Genomic DNA, 17,736 nt, shown 5'->3' on the forward strand with positions numbered 1-17,736 from the left:
GAGAGGATGCTGGACCAGTTGGGCCATTGGCAGGCAAGTCTTTAGCATATGCACTGCCAAGGTGCAACAACCCAGCCAGCGCCCCCAAATTTAGTTGTGAGCGTCGTCACTGAGTCTGACAAGAACCACCGCTGGGAATGACAAGTGCCGCCACTGGTGTGGCGCGTCTTTGCTAAATGAGCGCACAAAGTCGAAAGTGAAACGGTAGGTATACATTTCGGTAATACCTAGGTATATATGTATTTTGTTTTTCTAGCTTGATCAAAATTATTTATTATATCTGACAAAACGAGTTTGACAAAACAAAACATGTTTAAACGAGTTTTGTCAGAAGTCTTTTTTATTTTTTTTTATAAAATATTTATTGAAATTTTCAAAAAGTTTAAAGAAAAACAAAAAAACAAAAAAGAACAAAAAACAGACATATAACTTTCAATCACATATTTCCTTGACTTCCCCACATCTCCCCTTCTTGTATTCCAATTCAGTTTTTAATTCAACAAGTTCCTGTCCCCAAATTTTACCTTATTATATTTAAAATCCTTTTACTTAACCAATTTTAACATAAACCTCAATCTTTATACATCAAAACTTATTCTTAATACCTTTTTCTAAAGTCAACCCCAATTCCATTTCACGAATTCCCCATTTTAATCTAAGTAACAAAACAAAATATTTACATAAAAAAAACAACCAAATATATTTGTACCGCCTTTGGATACACAAAACCCCACTCCCCGCCGGTCCCGGTTTCAATCTCCAACCGATGTCCATCAATCCATCTGGTGTCAGCCTGGTGACCTCACGTCCGAGGCCCTTAAATCTCTCTCCTTTCCTCTCTGCCGGTTTTTTTGATAGTCCTTAATGATAAACACCAAATCTCAGAGAAGCTCTGTCCCAATAAGGTCCATGTTTCTTCCTGCCAGGCCTCCATATTTAGAATTGTAATCCAAGTTTTGTTTTTTACTTCTTTTAAGTCCAAAAGTCCCAAAAACTCCTGCTTCCACTTTAATCAGGTTTGTCTTTTCCTTTGAATCCATCTTTACAGGCCTTTGGCCTGCCAGGCCTCCATATTTAGAATTGTAATCCAAATCTTGTTTTTTACTTCTTTTAAGTCCAAGTGTCTCAGAAACTCCTGCTTCCACTTTAATCAAGTTTGTCTTTTCCTTTATATCCATCTTTGCAGGCCTTTGGCTCTCTAATCCTCTGCTGCATTATAGCTCCTCCTTCCTTTCCCTCTAAATTGTCATGTGTATCTTCTCCCACTTTTTCAAATTTCTCAAATTTCTTTTCTTGTTCAGCTGCAAGAGTTTTTAGCTCAGATGCAAAGTCTTTTTGTTCTGGTACAAAGGCTTGAGTCAGGTCCCTTCCAATTTCCACAAGTTTATTTGCTTTTTCATTCACTGTTGTAGCATTTCTAGCCAAAACAATGCTTTGTTCTTGAAATTTTCCCAGACGAAGAAAGATTTTCTCCAGTTCCATCTGTATTTTTCCACTTACAGCCATTCTGTAATGTCCCAGAGCCCCCTCTAGGGGAGTACTGGTTACTTAGTATTCCTTCCAGTTCTAATCCAAAAGTCCTTTATTTTCCTTTGTTTTCGACAATTTGTTGCCTAAATGTAACAAATATAGCCAGCCGAGGCAATAGAAACAAAGTTCTCTCTCTTTTTTCCCCTCTCAGCTTTGACAGCTAGTTTGACAGCTGTCAAAGTCTTCTATATCTCTTCAACAGGCTCCCTCACGGATCGCTCCCGGGTCCTGGGGGGGGGGGGGTAGCAATTCCACTCTCAAAGTTAACTCTTATCCTCCAGCACATTCACTTATACTGCCAAAACGTGAAATTAATTACTTTTAACTTCTCACGAAGAAGACGTTCTTTTCAACCTTAGTTATCTTGTCCTTGCTTTAAAATGTTTACAAAAGGGGGAGACGGACTTCCTCTTTGCGCCTTCCCCGCTCGTGCCGAATCAAAAAAGAAGTTTTTAATATCTAATTTCTGTATTACTCACGGGTTGTTACTTTTAGTCCAAATGATCAAAGGAAGAAGTCAGCGCTCTCCAACCATGGCATGCGGCTTCACTTCGCGGAGACGGGTAGACAGCTCTCAGCTCCGCGCCGCTCACCCCCGGTCTGTTCCGGAGCCTTTAAAAAGGCTCCTTTGCAGCGGGGGGGGGGGGGCGCAAATGGAGCCCGCCGAGCCTTCAGTTCACAGGCTTCCCCGCCTGTGATTTATTTCGGGTCCCCGCTTCGCCGTAGCGGTAGAACCCTAGCTCCACGAAGCAGATTTCCTCCGGAGATCGGAGGAAATCCGCCATTACCGTTGCTGGCGCTGACCAGAAGTTTTTTATTTAAGTGTTTAATTAAGTATTATTTAGGAAGATTAAGGTTTTTTATATACGTAAATTTGCTTTTTCTTCTTTCTTTTTTCTATATTTTCTTTTCTTTTTTCTTAATTTTTTTCCCCTTTAATTTTCTTTTTGTAGTATGAGATTGTAAATGCTTTGTAAATTCTTTCTATAAGTGTGTAATTTAAATTAATAAAGATTATTTTTTAAAAAAACAAAATAATTTATAATATCATAACAGGTAGATAGTTAAAGGCTAAGGTGGCTTCAGTGGTGGGCACCTGGCGCTCCCCAGAATTTAGCACCCGGGTGGCCCCGCACCCCTTGCACCCCCGGGTAAAGATGGCCCTGGCCATTGGCCTGATCCAGCATCCTCTTCTCACGTTCTTATGACCAGCGCCCTCTGAGGGCCCTCCGCCTGCAATGATGGGCTGCAGAACATCTAAGCCCAACACATGTTCTGCAACATGCTAAATTTCAGAAAGACCAAAGAAAGAAGAGCTCTTTGATCCACCTCCTCTGGATGAAGCCCAAAGCCATGTGGTCAGAGGGCTTTCTTTCATACAATGGCTGGTGCAAACCAGTTGAACAGCGAGTTCATCGCAGGGGGTTAAACGAGATGCCCCTTTGGGTCTCTTCAAGCTCTGTAATTCTGTGCTTCTGTGATTCGCCACTGATGCCATGCCCTACCTCAATATTTTTTTTTAAATTCTGTGCTGAGAAAATATTAATTCTGCATCCGGATTAAAAGATGGAAATTAAATAAATGTGCCCAGCCCTGCCTCAATTAGTCTATATCTACTGGTTAGTTTTGTGGCTTTGTTTCAACATTGTCTGCACTTGTTTTGAATGTGTTATTTCTGGATCCTTCCCTGGGATGATTTGGTGATAAATAAATAAAGGTGATGGGGGAGGGGCGATTGATTCAGATGGGGGCTGATGCCCACCCATTGCCCGCTGTAATTCATGCTCAACTCCTAATGGCAGCTTCTTAGAGTTCACCTCTTGATCCTTCAAAATGCTGCCGCCATGTTTAAATGCTGGGATTCTTGATGTTGGTGGATGCCAAACACTCAAACCGAGCCTTCAGTTTAGCTGATAAAATGAAAGAAACCAGAATATTCATTCTTCTAACGGAGCATTTCCTGTCTTCCCATGTATGTATAAATGCAGGAGCATTTTTGGAGCCTGGACAAGACAGAGAACAAAGTTCGTCCGCAGCTGGTCCTTCAGATCTGGGACAACGACAAGTTCTCTTTTGATGACTACCTGGGTGAGTGGCAAGCGTCTCTTCCCTCTTTGGGCTGTCTTTGGACTCTTTGCCCCGCATTTCATTCTGCTGTTCTCGTCGCTTAACTTGTAGCATTTCCAAAAATTAGTTTTGGGATTGGCGGATGCACAGCCAGGCATAGTTTTCCCCCGGACTCTTTGACTGTGCATGCATTGAAAGGAAGCACATAAAGGAAACTTGATGTGGCATCAGGATTTTTCCCTGTGCCAAGACATCACCAATGCAAAGAAGCAGCATTGGGCATGGAGGCCCGTGCAAAAACCAAGAGGAACATTGAAAGCTGGAGCAAATCGGCGTGCTTTGAGCAGTTGGAATGAAGCCCAGAATTTAAATGCAGGAGAATTTCCCAGTCTTGTGTACAGGTGAACCACTGTGCATAGGTGACCTGCCACTGATTGGCAGCCACAATATGGAACTGATCAAACTGGCAGCTGTCTGGCAGCTGTGACATGTGCGGGAGCCCATAAAGCAGACCCAGACAGTCTCCTTTTGAGAGATGGTTGAACTCATTTTCTGTTCTTCCCAACACTGGCGCATGACCAGCAAGGCTGTGTAGGTGTTCCTTACTCTTCCAAAGAGGAAAGGCTTCTCTTCTGTTCACAAGTATTGCCTTCCAGCGGCATTGAGTGACCCCATACAGTGGTACCTCGGAAGTCGAACAGAATCTGTTCCAGAAGACCGTTCGACGTCCAAAACATTTGGAAACCAAGGCACGGCTTCCGATTGGCTGCAGGAAACTCCTGCAGCCAATTGTAAGCTGCATCGAACGTTCGGGTTCCAAAGAACATTCGCAAACCAAAACACTCACTTCTGGGTTTGCGGCGTTCGGGAGCCAAAACATTAGACTCCCAAGGCATTCGGCTTCCAAGGTACAACTGTACAACCATTCAACATCGGCCTTGCAAATTGCCATTCCTCCAATCATCTGCCACCAGTGTGGATTCTTAGTAGACCACAAATTGCCATGAGTCCACAGTGTGATGTAGCAGCAGCAAATAAAAAAAAATTGCTAATGCTGTTCTAGGCTGCATCCAAAGAAGTCCAGTGTCCAGATCAAGGGAAGTCCTAGCCCCACTCTACCCTGTCTTGGTCAGACCACACCTGGAGTCTATTGTCCAGTTCTAGGCACCACAATTTAAGATGGATATTGACAAGCTGGAACATGTGCAGAGGAGGGTGACCAAGATGATCAAGGGTCTGGAAACCTAGCCTGATGAGGATCTGGGTCTGCTTAGCCTGGAAAAGAGGAGACTGAGAGGAGATCTGAGAGCCATCTTCAAATATCTCAAGGGCTGCCACATGGAAGATGCAACAAGCTTGTTTTCTGTTGCTCCAGACACAAACAAATGGATTCAAATGACAAGAAAGGAGAGTCTAACTAAACTTTAGGAAGAACTTTCTGACGGTGAGCGCTGTCCAACTGTGGAATGGACTTCCTCTGAAGATGGTGGACTCTCCTCTCTTGGAGGTGTTTAAACAGATGTTAGGTGGTCGCCTGTCAAGTCTTTTCTATCTGTGATTCCTTCATTGCAGGAATGACTCCTGGGGGCCCCTTCTTATGCTACCATTCTATCATTCCTTCCAGGTGACCAGAATGAAAGCATTTATGAAAGTCAGGTCTTTGTTCTCTGTTTCGGTCACAAATAAGTGACATCTATAACTGTGGGCAGCTGGGCTGTCAAAAACCCCTGCATGCTAGTAACTTCAGCAGACCGCTTTTCTGGTCAAGGGTGGCGATGGCGAAAGCAACCTGTGTGTCCATATTGTGTGGAACCATGCTTCATGCATGGAGTCGGTGGATGTTGGCTTCCACACCAAGGCAGATTGCCCACAAATAACACCCCTGTTGCTGGCAGAAGCTTGCCTAACCCAAGTCCTCTGCAGCTATCCAGCCTGCTTCATTCACAGCGCTGGGCTCCTCCTTTCTTCACACCTTGTAGGTTCCATCCAGCTGGATCTCAACCACATGCTGAAGCCAGTCAAGACAGCCGAGAAGTGCACAGTGGACCTGCTTGACTCCGCGGAGAGGGTGGTCTCGCTCTTCGAGCAGAAGACAGTGAAGGGCTGGTGGCCTTGCGTGGCAGAGGAGAACGGAGAAAAGACCATTGGAGTAGGTCCCTCTCTTCTCTTAAAAATCATTTTTATTAAATTTTCCACTTTAACAATCCAATCCAATCACATTAAATATTCCAAATTATACATATACATATAAAATAATCTGAATATTCTGCCAAATTATGAATTTTTAATAGGACTTCCCATACTTCAAGTTCGGAGTTCTACTTGAAGGTTCCTCTCTTCTCATTGCACAACGAAAGCTTTCTCTGGGTCGAGCAGGGGTGACAGGATCTGGGCCACGACTGTGGGGTCTGAGCTTGTGGGAACAGGCCAGGAAAGAGACCTTGGGATCGTGGCAGATCACTCAGTGAAAAGGTCTTCCTTGGGTACAGCCCCTGTGAAAAAGGCAGATTCCATGTTTAGGGATCATTTGGAAAGGCCTTTGAAAATAAGCCTGCCAGTCTCAGATATGCAAATCATTATACAAATCTACAATGTGACCTTGTTCGGAATATACTGTGCAGTTCTAGAATTGATGGAGGTTCGGAAAAGTTCAAGGGGGTGGAGGAAAGGTTGCATTTGCATATTTTTAGCTTAGAGAAAAGTGGGGATGTGGTTGAAGAAGATTTTACAAGTTGTGATGAAAGCAGATAGGAAGATGCCGAACGCTAGAACCAAACAGAGTCGCCCGGGGAAGCTGAACATTGGAAGTTTCAGGGTAGACAAAAGAAAATGCTTTTTCACACACACAGTGCATAGATAAATTGTGGGATTTGATGAATTAAGTTGTATTTCTACGCTTCTTTTCATCCAAACAAGAAATAACCATAACAGAACTGAGCGCCGCAAGTACGACGTAAATCATAGAAAACAATGAACAAATCATCAGTAAAGGAATTGCAATCTTGAAGTCGCTACTAACAAAGTGGCAACTAAAAAGGAAGCTAAACACTACAGAGGTTTTCTGGGGTGGCCGTTCTGGGCCTTTACATCAGCCTGAATCAGAAAACGTACCTAAATATTCCGGGGGAATTAGACTCTACATCTAACTCAGTCCTATTCAGAGCAGAACCATTAAAATTAAGGGGCAGGAAATTAGTTCTGCCTATTAATATCAGCGGGTCTGTGCTGAGTAGGACTAACGTTGGATGCAACCCTTTGTCTATCCAGCCAGGGTTCCCTCCCCTGACTGGCCTGTTACGATATGAATGCAACGCAGCTGCAAACCAGCTCGATGTTTACATCACATGATGTGGCTAGCTGTGGGAAAGAATCTTCCCGGAAGTTCACAGGATTTACAACTAGCCTTTGTGCAGTGTGTAATATGAGACCTTCCTGTTGCGTATGTGAAGACCTTCCTGTTGTATGTGAGACCTTCCTGTTGCTGCCAAGGAGTGTGGTGGAGTCTCCTTCTTTGGAGGTCTTTAAGCAGAGGCTTGACAACCATATGTCAGGAGTGCTCTGATGGTGTTTCCTGCTTGGCAGGGGGTTGGACTCGATGGCCCTTGTGGTCTCTTCCAACTCCATGATTCTATGATTCTTTGCCACTTGCTTGCTGAACACTGAACTGTTTGGACATGTTTTCTGTAGTGCTGCAAAGTCAGAAATAAACAAGATGTAAAGGACTTTCTGACTATCTCCTTTATCTTGCCGGTATGCAAGGAGGGTGTGCATTTTCCATGCTGGGAGATGTCGCCTATCGAGATCTACCCTGGACTTGCGGGGATTGCAGCCAGGGAGGTCACCGGTAAACAAGCCGGGAGCCTGGGAGAGTTGCCAGCTTCTTCCGAGAAGGCTTGTTTTCCAACATGGCCTTGGCACTCCAGGGTATCAGGCAAAGAAGGCTGTCTCCTCCCCTCGGTCTCCTCAGATCAGTGTTGTGGTCTTTGCATCTCAGTCCTCGAAATTCTCCTTCTCTCCCATACAGGGAAAATTGGAAATGACCCTGGAGATAATCAGTGAGCAAGAGCATGACGAGAGGCCGGCTGGGTTGGGCCGGGATGAACCAAACATGAATCCCAAGCTGGAAGACCCAAAGTAAGAGGAGTTTGCAGTGTACAAAGGGGCTCTGCACCTGTGCTCCCTCAGTCCATGCTGAAGCAAACATTGGGAAGTGGGTTTGGGGGAAATGCCATGCAACAGGGCACTCCTTGCATTGGTATTGCAGTCTGTTGTTTTATCCCATTGCAACACCCCTTCTATTGCATTGTGCCATCTCTTGCATGGCCCTATCATGTGGTGTGGCGGTATAGTTGAGGAGAAAGTTCACAGGTTCTGGGTAGCTTGAGACCTTAGAAGACCTCAGAAGACCTTAAGGTAAAGGTAAAGGTACCCCTGACCATTAGGTCCAGTCGTGGACGACTCTGGGGTTGCGTGCTCATCTCGCTCTATAGGCCGAGGGAGCTGGCGTACAGCTTCCGGGTCATGTGGCCAGCATGACTAAGCCGCTTCTGGCGAACCAGAGCAGCGCACAGAAACGCTGTTTACCTTCCCGCCAGAGAGGTACCTATTTATCTACTTGCACTTGACGTGCTTTTGAACTGCTAGGTGGGCAGGAGCTGGGACCGAACAATGGGAGCTCACCCCATCGCGGGGATTTGAACCGCCGACCTTCTGATCGGCAAGCCCTAGGCTCTGTGGTTTAGACCACAGCACCACCCGTGTCCCATGCACCACCCACGTCCCATCAGAAGACCTTAGTGCAGAATAATTTTATACTGAGGGAGACAGAGGCGGAGGTCATCACCCTGGTCCCTCCCATATCTGTCTCTGTGGGCTTCTGAAAAGCCTGACCTTCCATCTCAACCCTGCCCTGTCTCACCTGCTGCGATTACTCACATGAGTGCCGGGGGATGGCTCTGCCCAAGGGCATTGCCCTTCTGAAGGGTATCTGGCCCATCCTGGCACCGCTTCCAGGATTTCCGGGCCTAGCTGTGTCTCTCTTTGTCTGCAGGCGCCCAGAGACCTCCTTCCTGTGGTTTACCTCCCCCTACAAGACTCTGAAGTATATCCTGTGGAGACGGTTCAAGTGGGTCTTCCTCGTCTTCCTCTTAATCTTCATTGTGCTGCTCTTCCTGGGGATCTTCATCTATGCCTTCCCGGTAAGAACCACAGGGAGTTGGTTAGATGATGAAATGCACACACACTCCATGTCCAAAGTCATAGAATTGTAGAGGTGGAAGGGACACTGAGGGTCATCTAGTCCAACCCCATGAAATGCAAGTATCTCAACCAAATGAGCATCTCTTTATAGCAGGGGTGAGGGACCCTTTTCAACCTCCCATGAACACTGACTTTGTTTTTCTGAGTCCACTTTTGCCCCGGTCTCCAGTTCAAGGTGCTATTTCTCAATAGGCAATCCTAGAATTCTAGGCTTGGAGGGGACTCTGTTGGATCATAGGCGTCTCTAAGAGAAGCATAACAAGAAAGCAGCTTGCTTGGGAGCCCAACTCCTTCTCAGTGCTCAGTGTGGAGAGTCTCCTGGAAAGTGTTCCCAGCTTGAATCGCTTAAAGATGGAGCAGGATGCTTTATGGAGAGTCACGCAGTCTGCGTTGCTCGTTCCTGGGGCTTGAAAGGAGCTTTCTCTGCCCCCTCCCAAGGCCCAAATGTGGAGGAAGGGGCTGCCGCCTCATTAATCTGGACGGCAGAGTTTCCTCCCCACCCCCAGGCCAGTCCTAGCTACATTCCACCTGCCCAGCTTGGTACGGGGCAAAGTTCCCAAGTACCTCCGTTTTTAAGCGCCGGAATAATTCATGCGGTGCCGTGAGATGTCCAACACAAACCCCGATAAGAAAAACGACCCATTTGCCCTGGTCCCACACATAACAAATTCTGCGGCTGGGATATTAAAAACATACCTGCTTGGCCTGGAGAAGGGAGGCCGAGGTGGCCAGGCAAATGAGGTGACAAATGGTCAGATCCTTTTGGGATGCCGGTTCCTTGCAGAGCTCAGCGCTCCCCGGCAACACGGCAGACTCCCCATGTTTTTATTCCTCTGTCACCCTGGACACATTAGCTGCCCAGGAATGCGGCCCTACCTCATTAGCTGCTAGGAGAAGCCCAGCCTCCCTTATCTGATGAGCTTCCCAGGCAAACGTAAAGCAGCCAGCAAAGGTGTTGTTGGGCTGAGGCTGCTGGGCACCTATCCTGATGTCCTTTTCAGTGTGCATCCATTTCTGTGCACGATGGTATTGGGCAAGTTATGCATGGAATTGTAGGGTTGGGGGACCCCCAGGGTCATCCAGTCCAACCCCCTGCAAGGCAGGAATTGTGTGCTGGGCCTGGGGGTAACCCGTGAAACACAGTTCAGGACCAGTCCAGAATCTGAAAGTTCCCCTAGGAGTCAGTCCGACAGGGCCAAGGCAGGAAACAAGCCAAGGACAGGTACAGGATCTCAGGCAGGTTCTGGCATACAGCAATGTTGCTCCCGCAACCTGGGGCAGGGTCCGACAGCCTTTTATCTTTGTCGGGGTAGCGGTCGGTCCTGATCCCCCGGTGACTCACCTCCCTGTTTCACCCGAAGGCAAGCACTCCTCCTGGGAGTACCCAGGTCTCTCCTCTCAGACCTAAGTCTCTGCAGCTCAGGAGACGTCGGTGGGTTACTAGAACCAGGGGCCGCCTCAGCCTCGCCTGACCCAACCGGTAGTGGAGCAGCTGTAAGTGATGGCCCAGCTGGAGGCAACGAGGCCATCCCCGCATCTGGAGCCAGGGCAGGCTCAGGCCCCTGACTCGGCCCAGCTGGTGTTTGTTGCAGGGGAACCTGTGCAGACTGGGACTCTTCAGAATCAGGCCCCAGACTTGGTTCAGATGATGCCTGAGGCAAAGGATCCGGTGCAGATTGAGACTCCTCTGGTTCAGAGTCTGAACCAGAGTCCCAGGCCATCACAAATCACAACTGAAACATCCCTGACAGATGTCTATCCAATAGCTGCTTAGAAACCTCCAAAGAAGGAGAGTCAGTCTTCCAAGGGAGCACATCCTGCTGGCGAACAGATCTTACCCTTGGCAAACCCTCGTTCATTACTGCTTGGATCCTGCAGAAAATTCAAGCCTGGTATCCTGCCTTGTTTCCAATCTGTGCATAACCCATATCTTTTGGCCAAAACAAGACAGTGCCACAAATAAGAGCATCGGAACAACAGAAGAGGCCTAGTGGGCCAGGCCAAAGAGGCCCATCTAGTCCAGCCTCCTGTTCTCACAGTGGCCAGCCAGATGCCCATTATGGGGAACCCCTAATCAGGATCCGAGCACAAGAGCAGATCTTCCCTCCTGCGGCTCCCAGCAGCTCAGAAGCATGCCACCTTGGACAGTGTTGGTGGTGCAAGCCAGCCATCGTGGTTAGCAGCCACTGGTGACCTAATCCATTTCTAAAGCCAACCAGTTGACTCATGCAGGTCCTTCGTGGCCTCACTGTGATGCTTGACAAAACCGCAGGAAAATCTCTGCTTCATTAATTGTCGATCCCACTCCCCTAGGGCTGCCATTTCATCCATCGAAAATGGCATCCAGGTAGAATTTTTGAAAATCAGCTAAAATGTACAGGAACACCCGGGCTTATGACCATAAAGAAGGCTGATCGCCAAAGAATTGATGCTTTTGAATTATGGTGCTGGAGGAGACTCTTGAGAGTCCCATGGACTGCAAGAAGATCCAACCTCTCCATTCTGAAGGAAATCAGCCCTGAGTGCTCACTGGAAGGACAGATCCTGAAGCTGAGGCTCCAAGACTTTGGCCACCTCACGAGAAGAGAAGACTCCCTGGAAAAAGACCCTGATGTTGGGAAAGATGGAGGGCACAAGGAGAAGGGGACGACAGAGGACGAGATGGTTGGACAGTGTTCTCAAAGTGACCAACATGAGTTTGACCAAACTGTGAGAGGCAGTGGAAGACCTGGCGTGCTCTGGTGCAGGGGGTCACGAAGAGTCGGACACGACTAAACAACAACAACATTGGCAGCCCTTATCAGAAGTGTTGATTTTTTTGGTGTTTTTCATAAAAAATATAGGTGAAAAACATCTCTTTAGACAAGAAACCTCAACAACTTTTGTGTCTGGCTTTTCACTTTTTGAAATATGGCAACCCTACGCTCCACAGATCTTTTTAGAATATGGAACCAGATCCTCAGCATGTTTGCTCGGGTGTAAGGGCCGTAGCTGATTGGCAGAGCATCTGCCTTGCCAGAAGAAGGTCTCAGGTTCCATCTCCAATGACCTTCTCCCATTAGGGCTGTGAGCGATGCTTGCATGAAATCCTGGCATGGTGGCTGCCTGTCTGTACAGACAGCACTGAGAAACATGGACTCGGTATAAGTCAGTGCCCTCTAAGACTTACGGCACAAGCCGAACTGTGTCTGCTCAGAAGTAGACCCTATTGAATTCACCGGGGCTCACTCCCAGGTAAAATGGCTCAGGACTTCAGCCTTACTTTGGTGTCAATGTCTGCTGCCTGAGGTTGCATTTCATGGCAATTTGGATGGTGGAAGAAGCCCTTAAGTCCCTGGGATGAAGCAGAACAGAAATTGAGCTGGATATGTGAAAATGAGGGGGCAGCCCGACTCGTATTTCTGAAAAGCAATTGAGGCATGTCATGGAATTTTTCTGCTTTCATTTATTTAGAATCGTTCCCCTGCCCCCCACCCATCCCCTTCCCTCTCCCCATTTATTGAGGTTGCTGACTTGAATGTCTCGTCCTGGATCTGGGTTCTCTTTCCCTGCTCTGTTACCCATTACTCTTTGGCAATGATGCTAGTATTAGGGAAGGGCAGGGGGGAGGAATTGGTGACGCGCCGAGTATCAGGGATGCCCCCAAACACGAAGAGGCCTGGCAAGGCCCCGAGAAGTGATTTCTTGCTTCATATCAGAGTGGATGCAGATGGAAAATTGCACAACAGCTGGCTTTTCGAAATGCTGTTCAGCTCATACATGGAAGATGGAGCAAACTCGCTTCCTGCGGCTCCACAGGGCTGGACCCAAACAGATGGATTCAAACGCTAAGGAAGGAGATTCCGACTCAACATCAGGAAGAACTTTCTGGTGGTGAGAGCTGTTCAGCAGTGGAGCGGACTCCCTTGGAATGAGGTGGACTCTCCTTCCTTGGGGTTTTTCAAGGGAGGTTGGATGGCCAACCTATCAGGGCTTCAATAATAATAATAATAATAATAATAATAATAATAATAATAATATTTATACCCCGCCCATCCAGCTGGGTTTCCCCAGCCACTCTGGGCCACTCCCAACAGAATATTAATAACATGATAAAACATAAAAAACTTCCCTAAACAGGGCTGCCTTCAGATGTCTTCTAAAAGTCAGATAGTTGTTTATTTCCTTGACATCAGATGGGAGGGTGTTCCACAGGGCAGGCGCCACCACCGAGAAGGCCCTCTGCCTGGTTCCCTGTAACCTCACTTCTTGCAGGAAGGGAACTGCCAGAAGGCCCTCAGGAGAGGGACCCTGGTGTCCGGGCTGAATGAAGGAGACATGGAGATGCTCCTTCAGATAGCTGAGATTCTTGCATGGCCAGGAGTTGGACTATATGATCCTCAGGGTCTCTTCCAACTCTACAATTCTATGATCCCATGATTCAGTTCGCTGCCTTGCTGGAACAGGCGGGTGGGAGGCTATAATGTTCTTCCACGGCCACCTCTTTCCCACAAGGCAGACTTGCCCAGGGTAGCCCACCAGCCCTGCCCAGTGGCCGACAGGGGCCTTGAGAACCCCTCTTCTGATGCTCTGCTAGGACTGCGCACAAGTCCCAGGAGGAAGAGGGCCAGTGCTCAGTGGCAGAACATGCCCTGTTCATGCGAAAGGATCCAGGTTCCTTCCTTGATGGCAACACCATCCTGGGCTGGGAAAGACCCTGGTCTCAGTGGAAATAAAGGCACATGACACAATTACTAAGGTTAATGGGCTAAAAAAGGCCACAGCTTTATTGGTTACAGGTGATGAGCGGTATTGGCTTAGGCATTGGTCCTAACCGACTATATCCGACTTCAGCCCGTCCGCTTGAAGACCGGGAAGGGTTAACCACCAGTAGGGGGAGTCCTGCTGATGCACATCAACTAGGAACTCCCCTGGGGTCACCGCTCGGGGGCGTGCCTTGGGCCCTCACCCCCATAGGCTTTGGACAGGGCCATGCCCCCCGGAATCTTTTACCGGACTACCCTTCAATATGTGGGGCAGGTGATGGCGCTTCCTCCCCTCTTCCAACTACAGAGCAATACCAGTGCCTAACCGCCAATACCCAGAAAGTTGTGACGATTTGCCAAGAGGTAGGCGAAAACCAAGTGGCTGGTGCCAATTTGCCAAGTGGAAAAATCCCTACCAGGCCCCTCAATGGCGACCAACCTTGGGCCATAGCAAGGTCAAGGAACGGAAACCTTAAAGGGCGGGAGGGTGGGAAAGGCAGGAACTGCTGGTAGGCAGCAAAAGAGGGAGATCCCCTGCCGCACCTGCCTTAAATAGGGCAGGCCACGCCCCCAGAGCCAGCCGATTGGCTGTCCAGGGGGTGATGTGGCTGGGGATTCCCCCAATCACACGGGGGCTGGGGCCGCAATCCCACCTCCTCTGCAGGGCAGAAGTGACTTTAGAGCAGGAGACACCTAATCTCAGAGTCATGGGTTTGAGCCCCCCATTTCTGCATCATGGGGTTAGACCAAATGACCTTCACGGCCCCTTCCAACTCTATGCATCTGTGATTCTAAACACTGGAGAACCATCCCCTCTTGGTGTGGAACAAGGAGGCTAAAGGCCACTAACTTACGACTCTCTGGGTGTTCTTGCACTCCTGGCTTCTGTCAGGCTCAGCCACAGAAACAAACCCAAACCCAAACTGGAGAGTGAGATGCTGCGCATGGTTCCCACATGGAGCGAACATGGGCAGCACCCACAAGGGGTGTCTCCTGCTGCCACACCCCAGGACCTCTTTCTCCCCGTCTTGGGCGATGAAGCCTTTTTGGCTTCCGCCATCCCTCCAAGTTTGAAGAAGAAGAAGAAGAAGAAGAGTTTGGATTTGATATCCCGCTTTATCACTACCCGAAGGAGTCTCAAAGCGGCTCACATTCTCCTTTCCCTTCCTCTCCCACAACAAACCCTCTGTGAGGTGAGTGGGGCTGAGAGACTTCAGAGAAGTGTGACCAGCCCAAGGTCACCCAGCAGCTGCATGTGGAGGAGCGGAGACGCGAACCCGGTTCACCAGATTACGAGTCCACTGCTCTTAACCACTACACCACACTGGCCTTTTCCACCCAGATGGGAGGGCCCCCTCCCCCTCCTGGCCTCGCAGACAAGCCCTAAATATAACAGCCTCGATATTCTGGAGGAAGCCTCCCGAAAGACAGACGGTGGGAAATTAATTAGGAGGTTCTCGTGTTCCGCCGAGGGAGCTTGCTAATGGTGCATGATGATGTGCCTCGCTTTGGACTGGCTCACTTTATGGGGCGGAGGGCGTTCCTCCCCCCACCCTGCCCCCCCAGTGGGAAGAGAGCCTCGTAAGTTGGTGCGAACGGCAATTTATTACGCTGCCTGGGGTCACACTTCCCTGCCCCACCCCTTCCCGGTTGGCTCTGGTTCCTCTCGCTCTCCTTCCAACGTTGCTTTTTTAGGGTGGGGGCAACAGAACGGGCCAAGCGGTGGCTATCAGCCCGTCCCAATTAAATCCAGCGGGTTTGGAAGGGAACTGCCTGCCTTCGCCGAGCCGTGTGTATGTGTGAATCTGAGCTGCTTTCCACCACTTTCCAAGCAGCATAAACATGGATGTCAGCTTGGCTTTGCTACAGATTTAATAAGGGAAGCGTTCGGAATATTTATGTGACGGGCTCCGTGCTGGAAAGACGGCTGGCCGGCCACAGAGGGGAGAATAGTCCAGAGGCGGCCAGAGTTTGGGGTCGGGGTGGAGAACTGAGCACATGCACCAGGGTCTTATTTATTGAAGACCTTTCTCTACAGCTTTCTTCAGCAGTTTGCAGACTTTTTTTCCAAGCCACTGTGCCCTTGGTTCCATTCAGAGGCGTCGGGGCGTGGGTGGCACTGTGGTCTAAACCACTGAGCCTCTTGGGCTTGCTGATCAGAAGGTCAGTGGTTCGAATCCCCATGACGGGGTGAGCTCCTGTTGCTTAAGGGAGCCAGTGTACAGCTTCCGGGACATGTGGCCAGCATGACTAAGCCGCTTCTGGTGAACCAGAGCAGCGCACGGAAACGCCATTTACCTTTCTGCCAGAGCGGTGCCTATTTATCTACTTGCACTTTGACGTGCTTTCGAACTGCTCGGTTGGCAGGAGCAGGGACTGAGCAACGGGAGCTCACCCCGTCGCAGGGATTCGAACCTCCGACCTTCTGATTGGCAAGTCCTAGGCTCTTTGGGTTAACCCACAGTGCCACCCCCGTCCCTTATTATTAATAAGTACTATTAAATCTGGGTGGATTCCAACATATATAAAAACACCAGCTATTAAAAACCTCCCGACACAGAGCTGCCTTCAGATTTCTTCTATAAGTTGAGTCATTCTTCATCTCCTTGACTTCTGAAGGGAGGGCGTTCCACAGGGAGGGCGCCACTACCGAGAAGGCCCTCCCTCAACTCACCCCCTGGGTCCATAAACTCATCCCCCTACCCTATCAAAAGCATGATTCGTAACGGCGGTTTGCACAACCCGCTAAGGAAGACGGTAACACGAGAAAATTTGAAACGGTCACCATTCATTGCACGTTTATTCAAAACCGAATTAAAACTATTCAAGTTTGATTGATGCAGCAGAACGGATGAACTTGACCCAGTGATAGCAGGGTGGTCATTTATACTTCTTGGCACCCCCCCGTGATCCCCACTCCCCTCCTTCCAAGGGGGGGGGGTCCTGCCTGCTTTGGTAGGGTTGCCAAATTTATTTATTTTGGGGCCAAAGTTGTTGAGCTTAAAAAACATACACTTCCGATATGGGTTGCCCTATGCCTGGGTTTTCCTGGACATTTTTTCTGATTTTCAGAAATTCCACCCAGACGTTATTTCCAGCAGATGAATCCAGGCTACGTCCGGGAAATTCTGGACGTATGGCAGCCCTGTGCTTTGGGAACTGCTGGCTTAACCCCCCCCCCCCCATTTCTAAGCGGTAGACATAAAAAAACAAAAGAAATCAGCACAAAAGAGGACCAGAAGTCCCTGAGTTGATCAGAAAGCCAAACGCTCCCTCTTTATAATAATAATAATAATAATTTATTATTTGTACCCTGCCCATCTGGCTGGGTTTCCCCAGCCACTCTGGGCGGCTTCCATAGAAACCAAAAATACACTAAAATATCACAGATTAAAAACTTCCCTGAACAGGGCTGCCTTAAGATGTCTTCTGAATGTCAGGTAGTTATTTATCACTTTGACATCTGATGGGAGGCTGTTCCACAGGGCGGGCGCCACTACCGAGAAGGCCCTTTGCCTGGTTTCCTGTAGCTTTGCTTCTCGCAATGAGGGAACCGCCAGAAGGCCCTCGGCGCTGGACCTCAGTGTCCGGGCAGAATGATGGGGCTGGAGACGCTCCTTCAGGTATACTGGGCCGAGGCCGTTTAGGGCTTTAAAGGTCAATACCAGCACTTTGAATTGTGCTCGGAAAGGTACTGGGAGCCAATGTAGGTCTTTCAAGACCGGTGTTATGTGGTCTTGGCGGCTGCCCCCAGTCACCAGTCTAGCTGCCGCATTCTGGATTAGTTGTAGTTTCCGAGTCACCTTCAAAGGTAGCCCCACGTAGAGCGCATTGCAGTAGTCCAAGCGGGAGATAACTAGAGCATGCACCACTCTGGCGAGACAGTCCGCGGGCAGGTAGGGTCTCAGCCTGCGTACCAGGTGGAGTTGGTAGACAGCTGCCCCGGATACAGAATTGACCTGCGCCTCCATGGACAGCTGAGTCCAAAATGACTCCCAGGCTGCGCACCTGGTCCTTCAGGGCACAGTTACCCTATTCAGGACCAGGGAGTCCTCCACACCAGCCCGTCCCCTGTCCCCCCAAAACAGTACTTCTGTCTTGTCAGGATTCAACTTCAATCCATTAGCCGCCATCC

General features: G+C 48.8%; 1 protein-coding gene and 1 long non-coding RNA gene across 9 annotated transcripts in view; one reads left to right on the forward strand and one right to left on the reverse strand.

Annotated features, from left to right (window-relative positions):
- DYSF (dysferlin) overlaps positions 1–17,736 on the forward strand; it is a 223,052-nt gene that overhangs the window by 200,819 nt on the left and 4,497 nt on the right. For all 8 annotated transcript variants that reach the window (XM_083631547.1, XM_083631549.1, XM_083631552.1 and 5 more), the window contains 4 exons: positions 3,519–3,618; positions 5,577–5,746; positions 7,622–7,731; positions 8,648–8,795. In XM_083631547.1, the coding sequence (XP_083487673.1) occupies positions 3,519–3,618; positions 5,577–5,746; positions 7,622–7,731; positions 8,648–8,795 (528 nt within the window). The remainder of the gene's footprint in view (positions 1–3,518; positions 3,619–5,576; positions 5,747–7,621; positions 7,732–8,647; positions 8,796–17,736) is intronic.
- LOC310742595 overlaps positions 1–17,736 on the reverse strand; it is a 143,981-nt gene that overhangs the window by 43,122 nt on the left and 83,123 nt on the right. Inside the window, exon 2 of the long non-coding RNA XR_014538593.1 lies at positions 17,360–17,609. This is a non-coding gene — a long non-coding RNA (uncharacterized lncRNA). The remainder of the gene's footprint in view (positions 1–17,359; positions 17,610–17,736) is intronic.

The sequence above is a fragment of the Podarcis filfolensis genome, assembly GCF_964270895.1.
Source record: "Podarcis filfolensis genome assembly, chromosome: 9".
Classification (NCBI taxonomy): Eukaryota; Metazoa; Chordata; class Lepidosauria; order Squamata; family Lacertidae; genus Podarcis; species Podarcis filfolensis.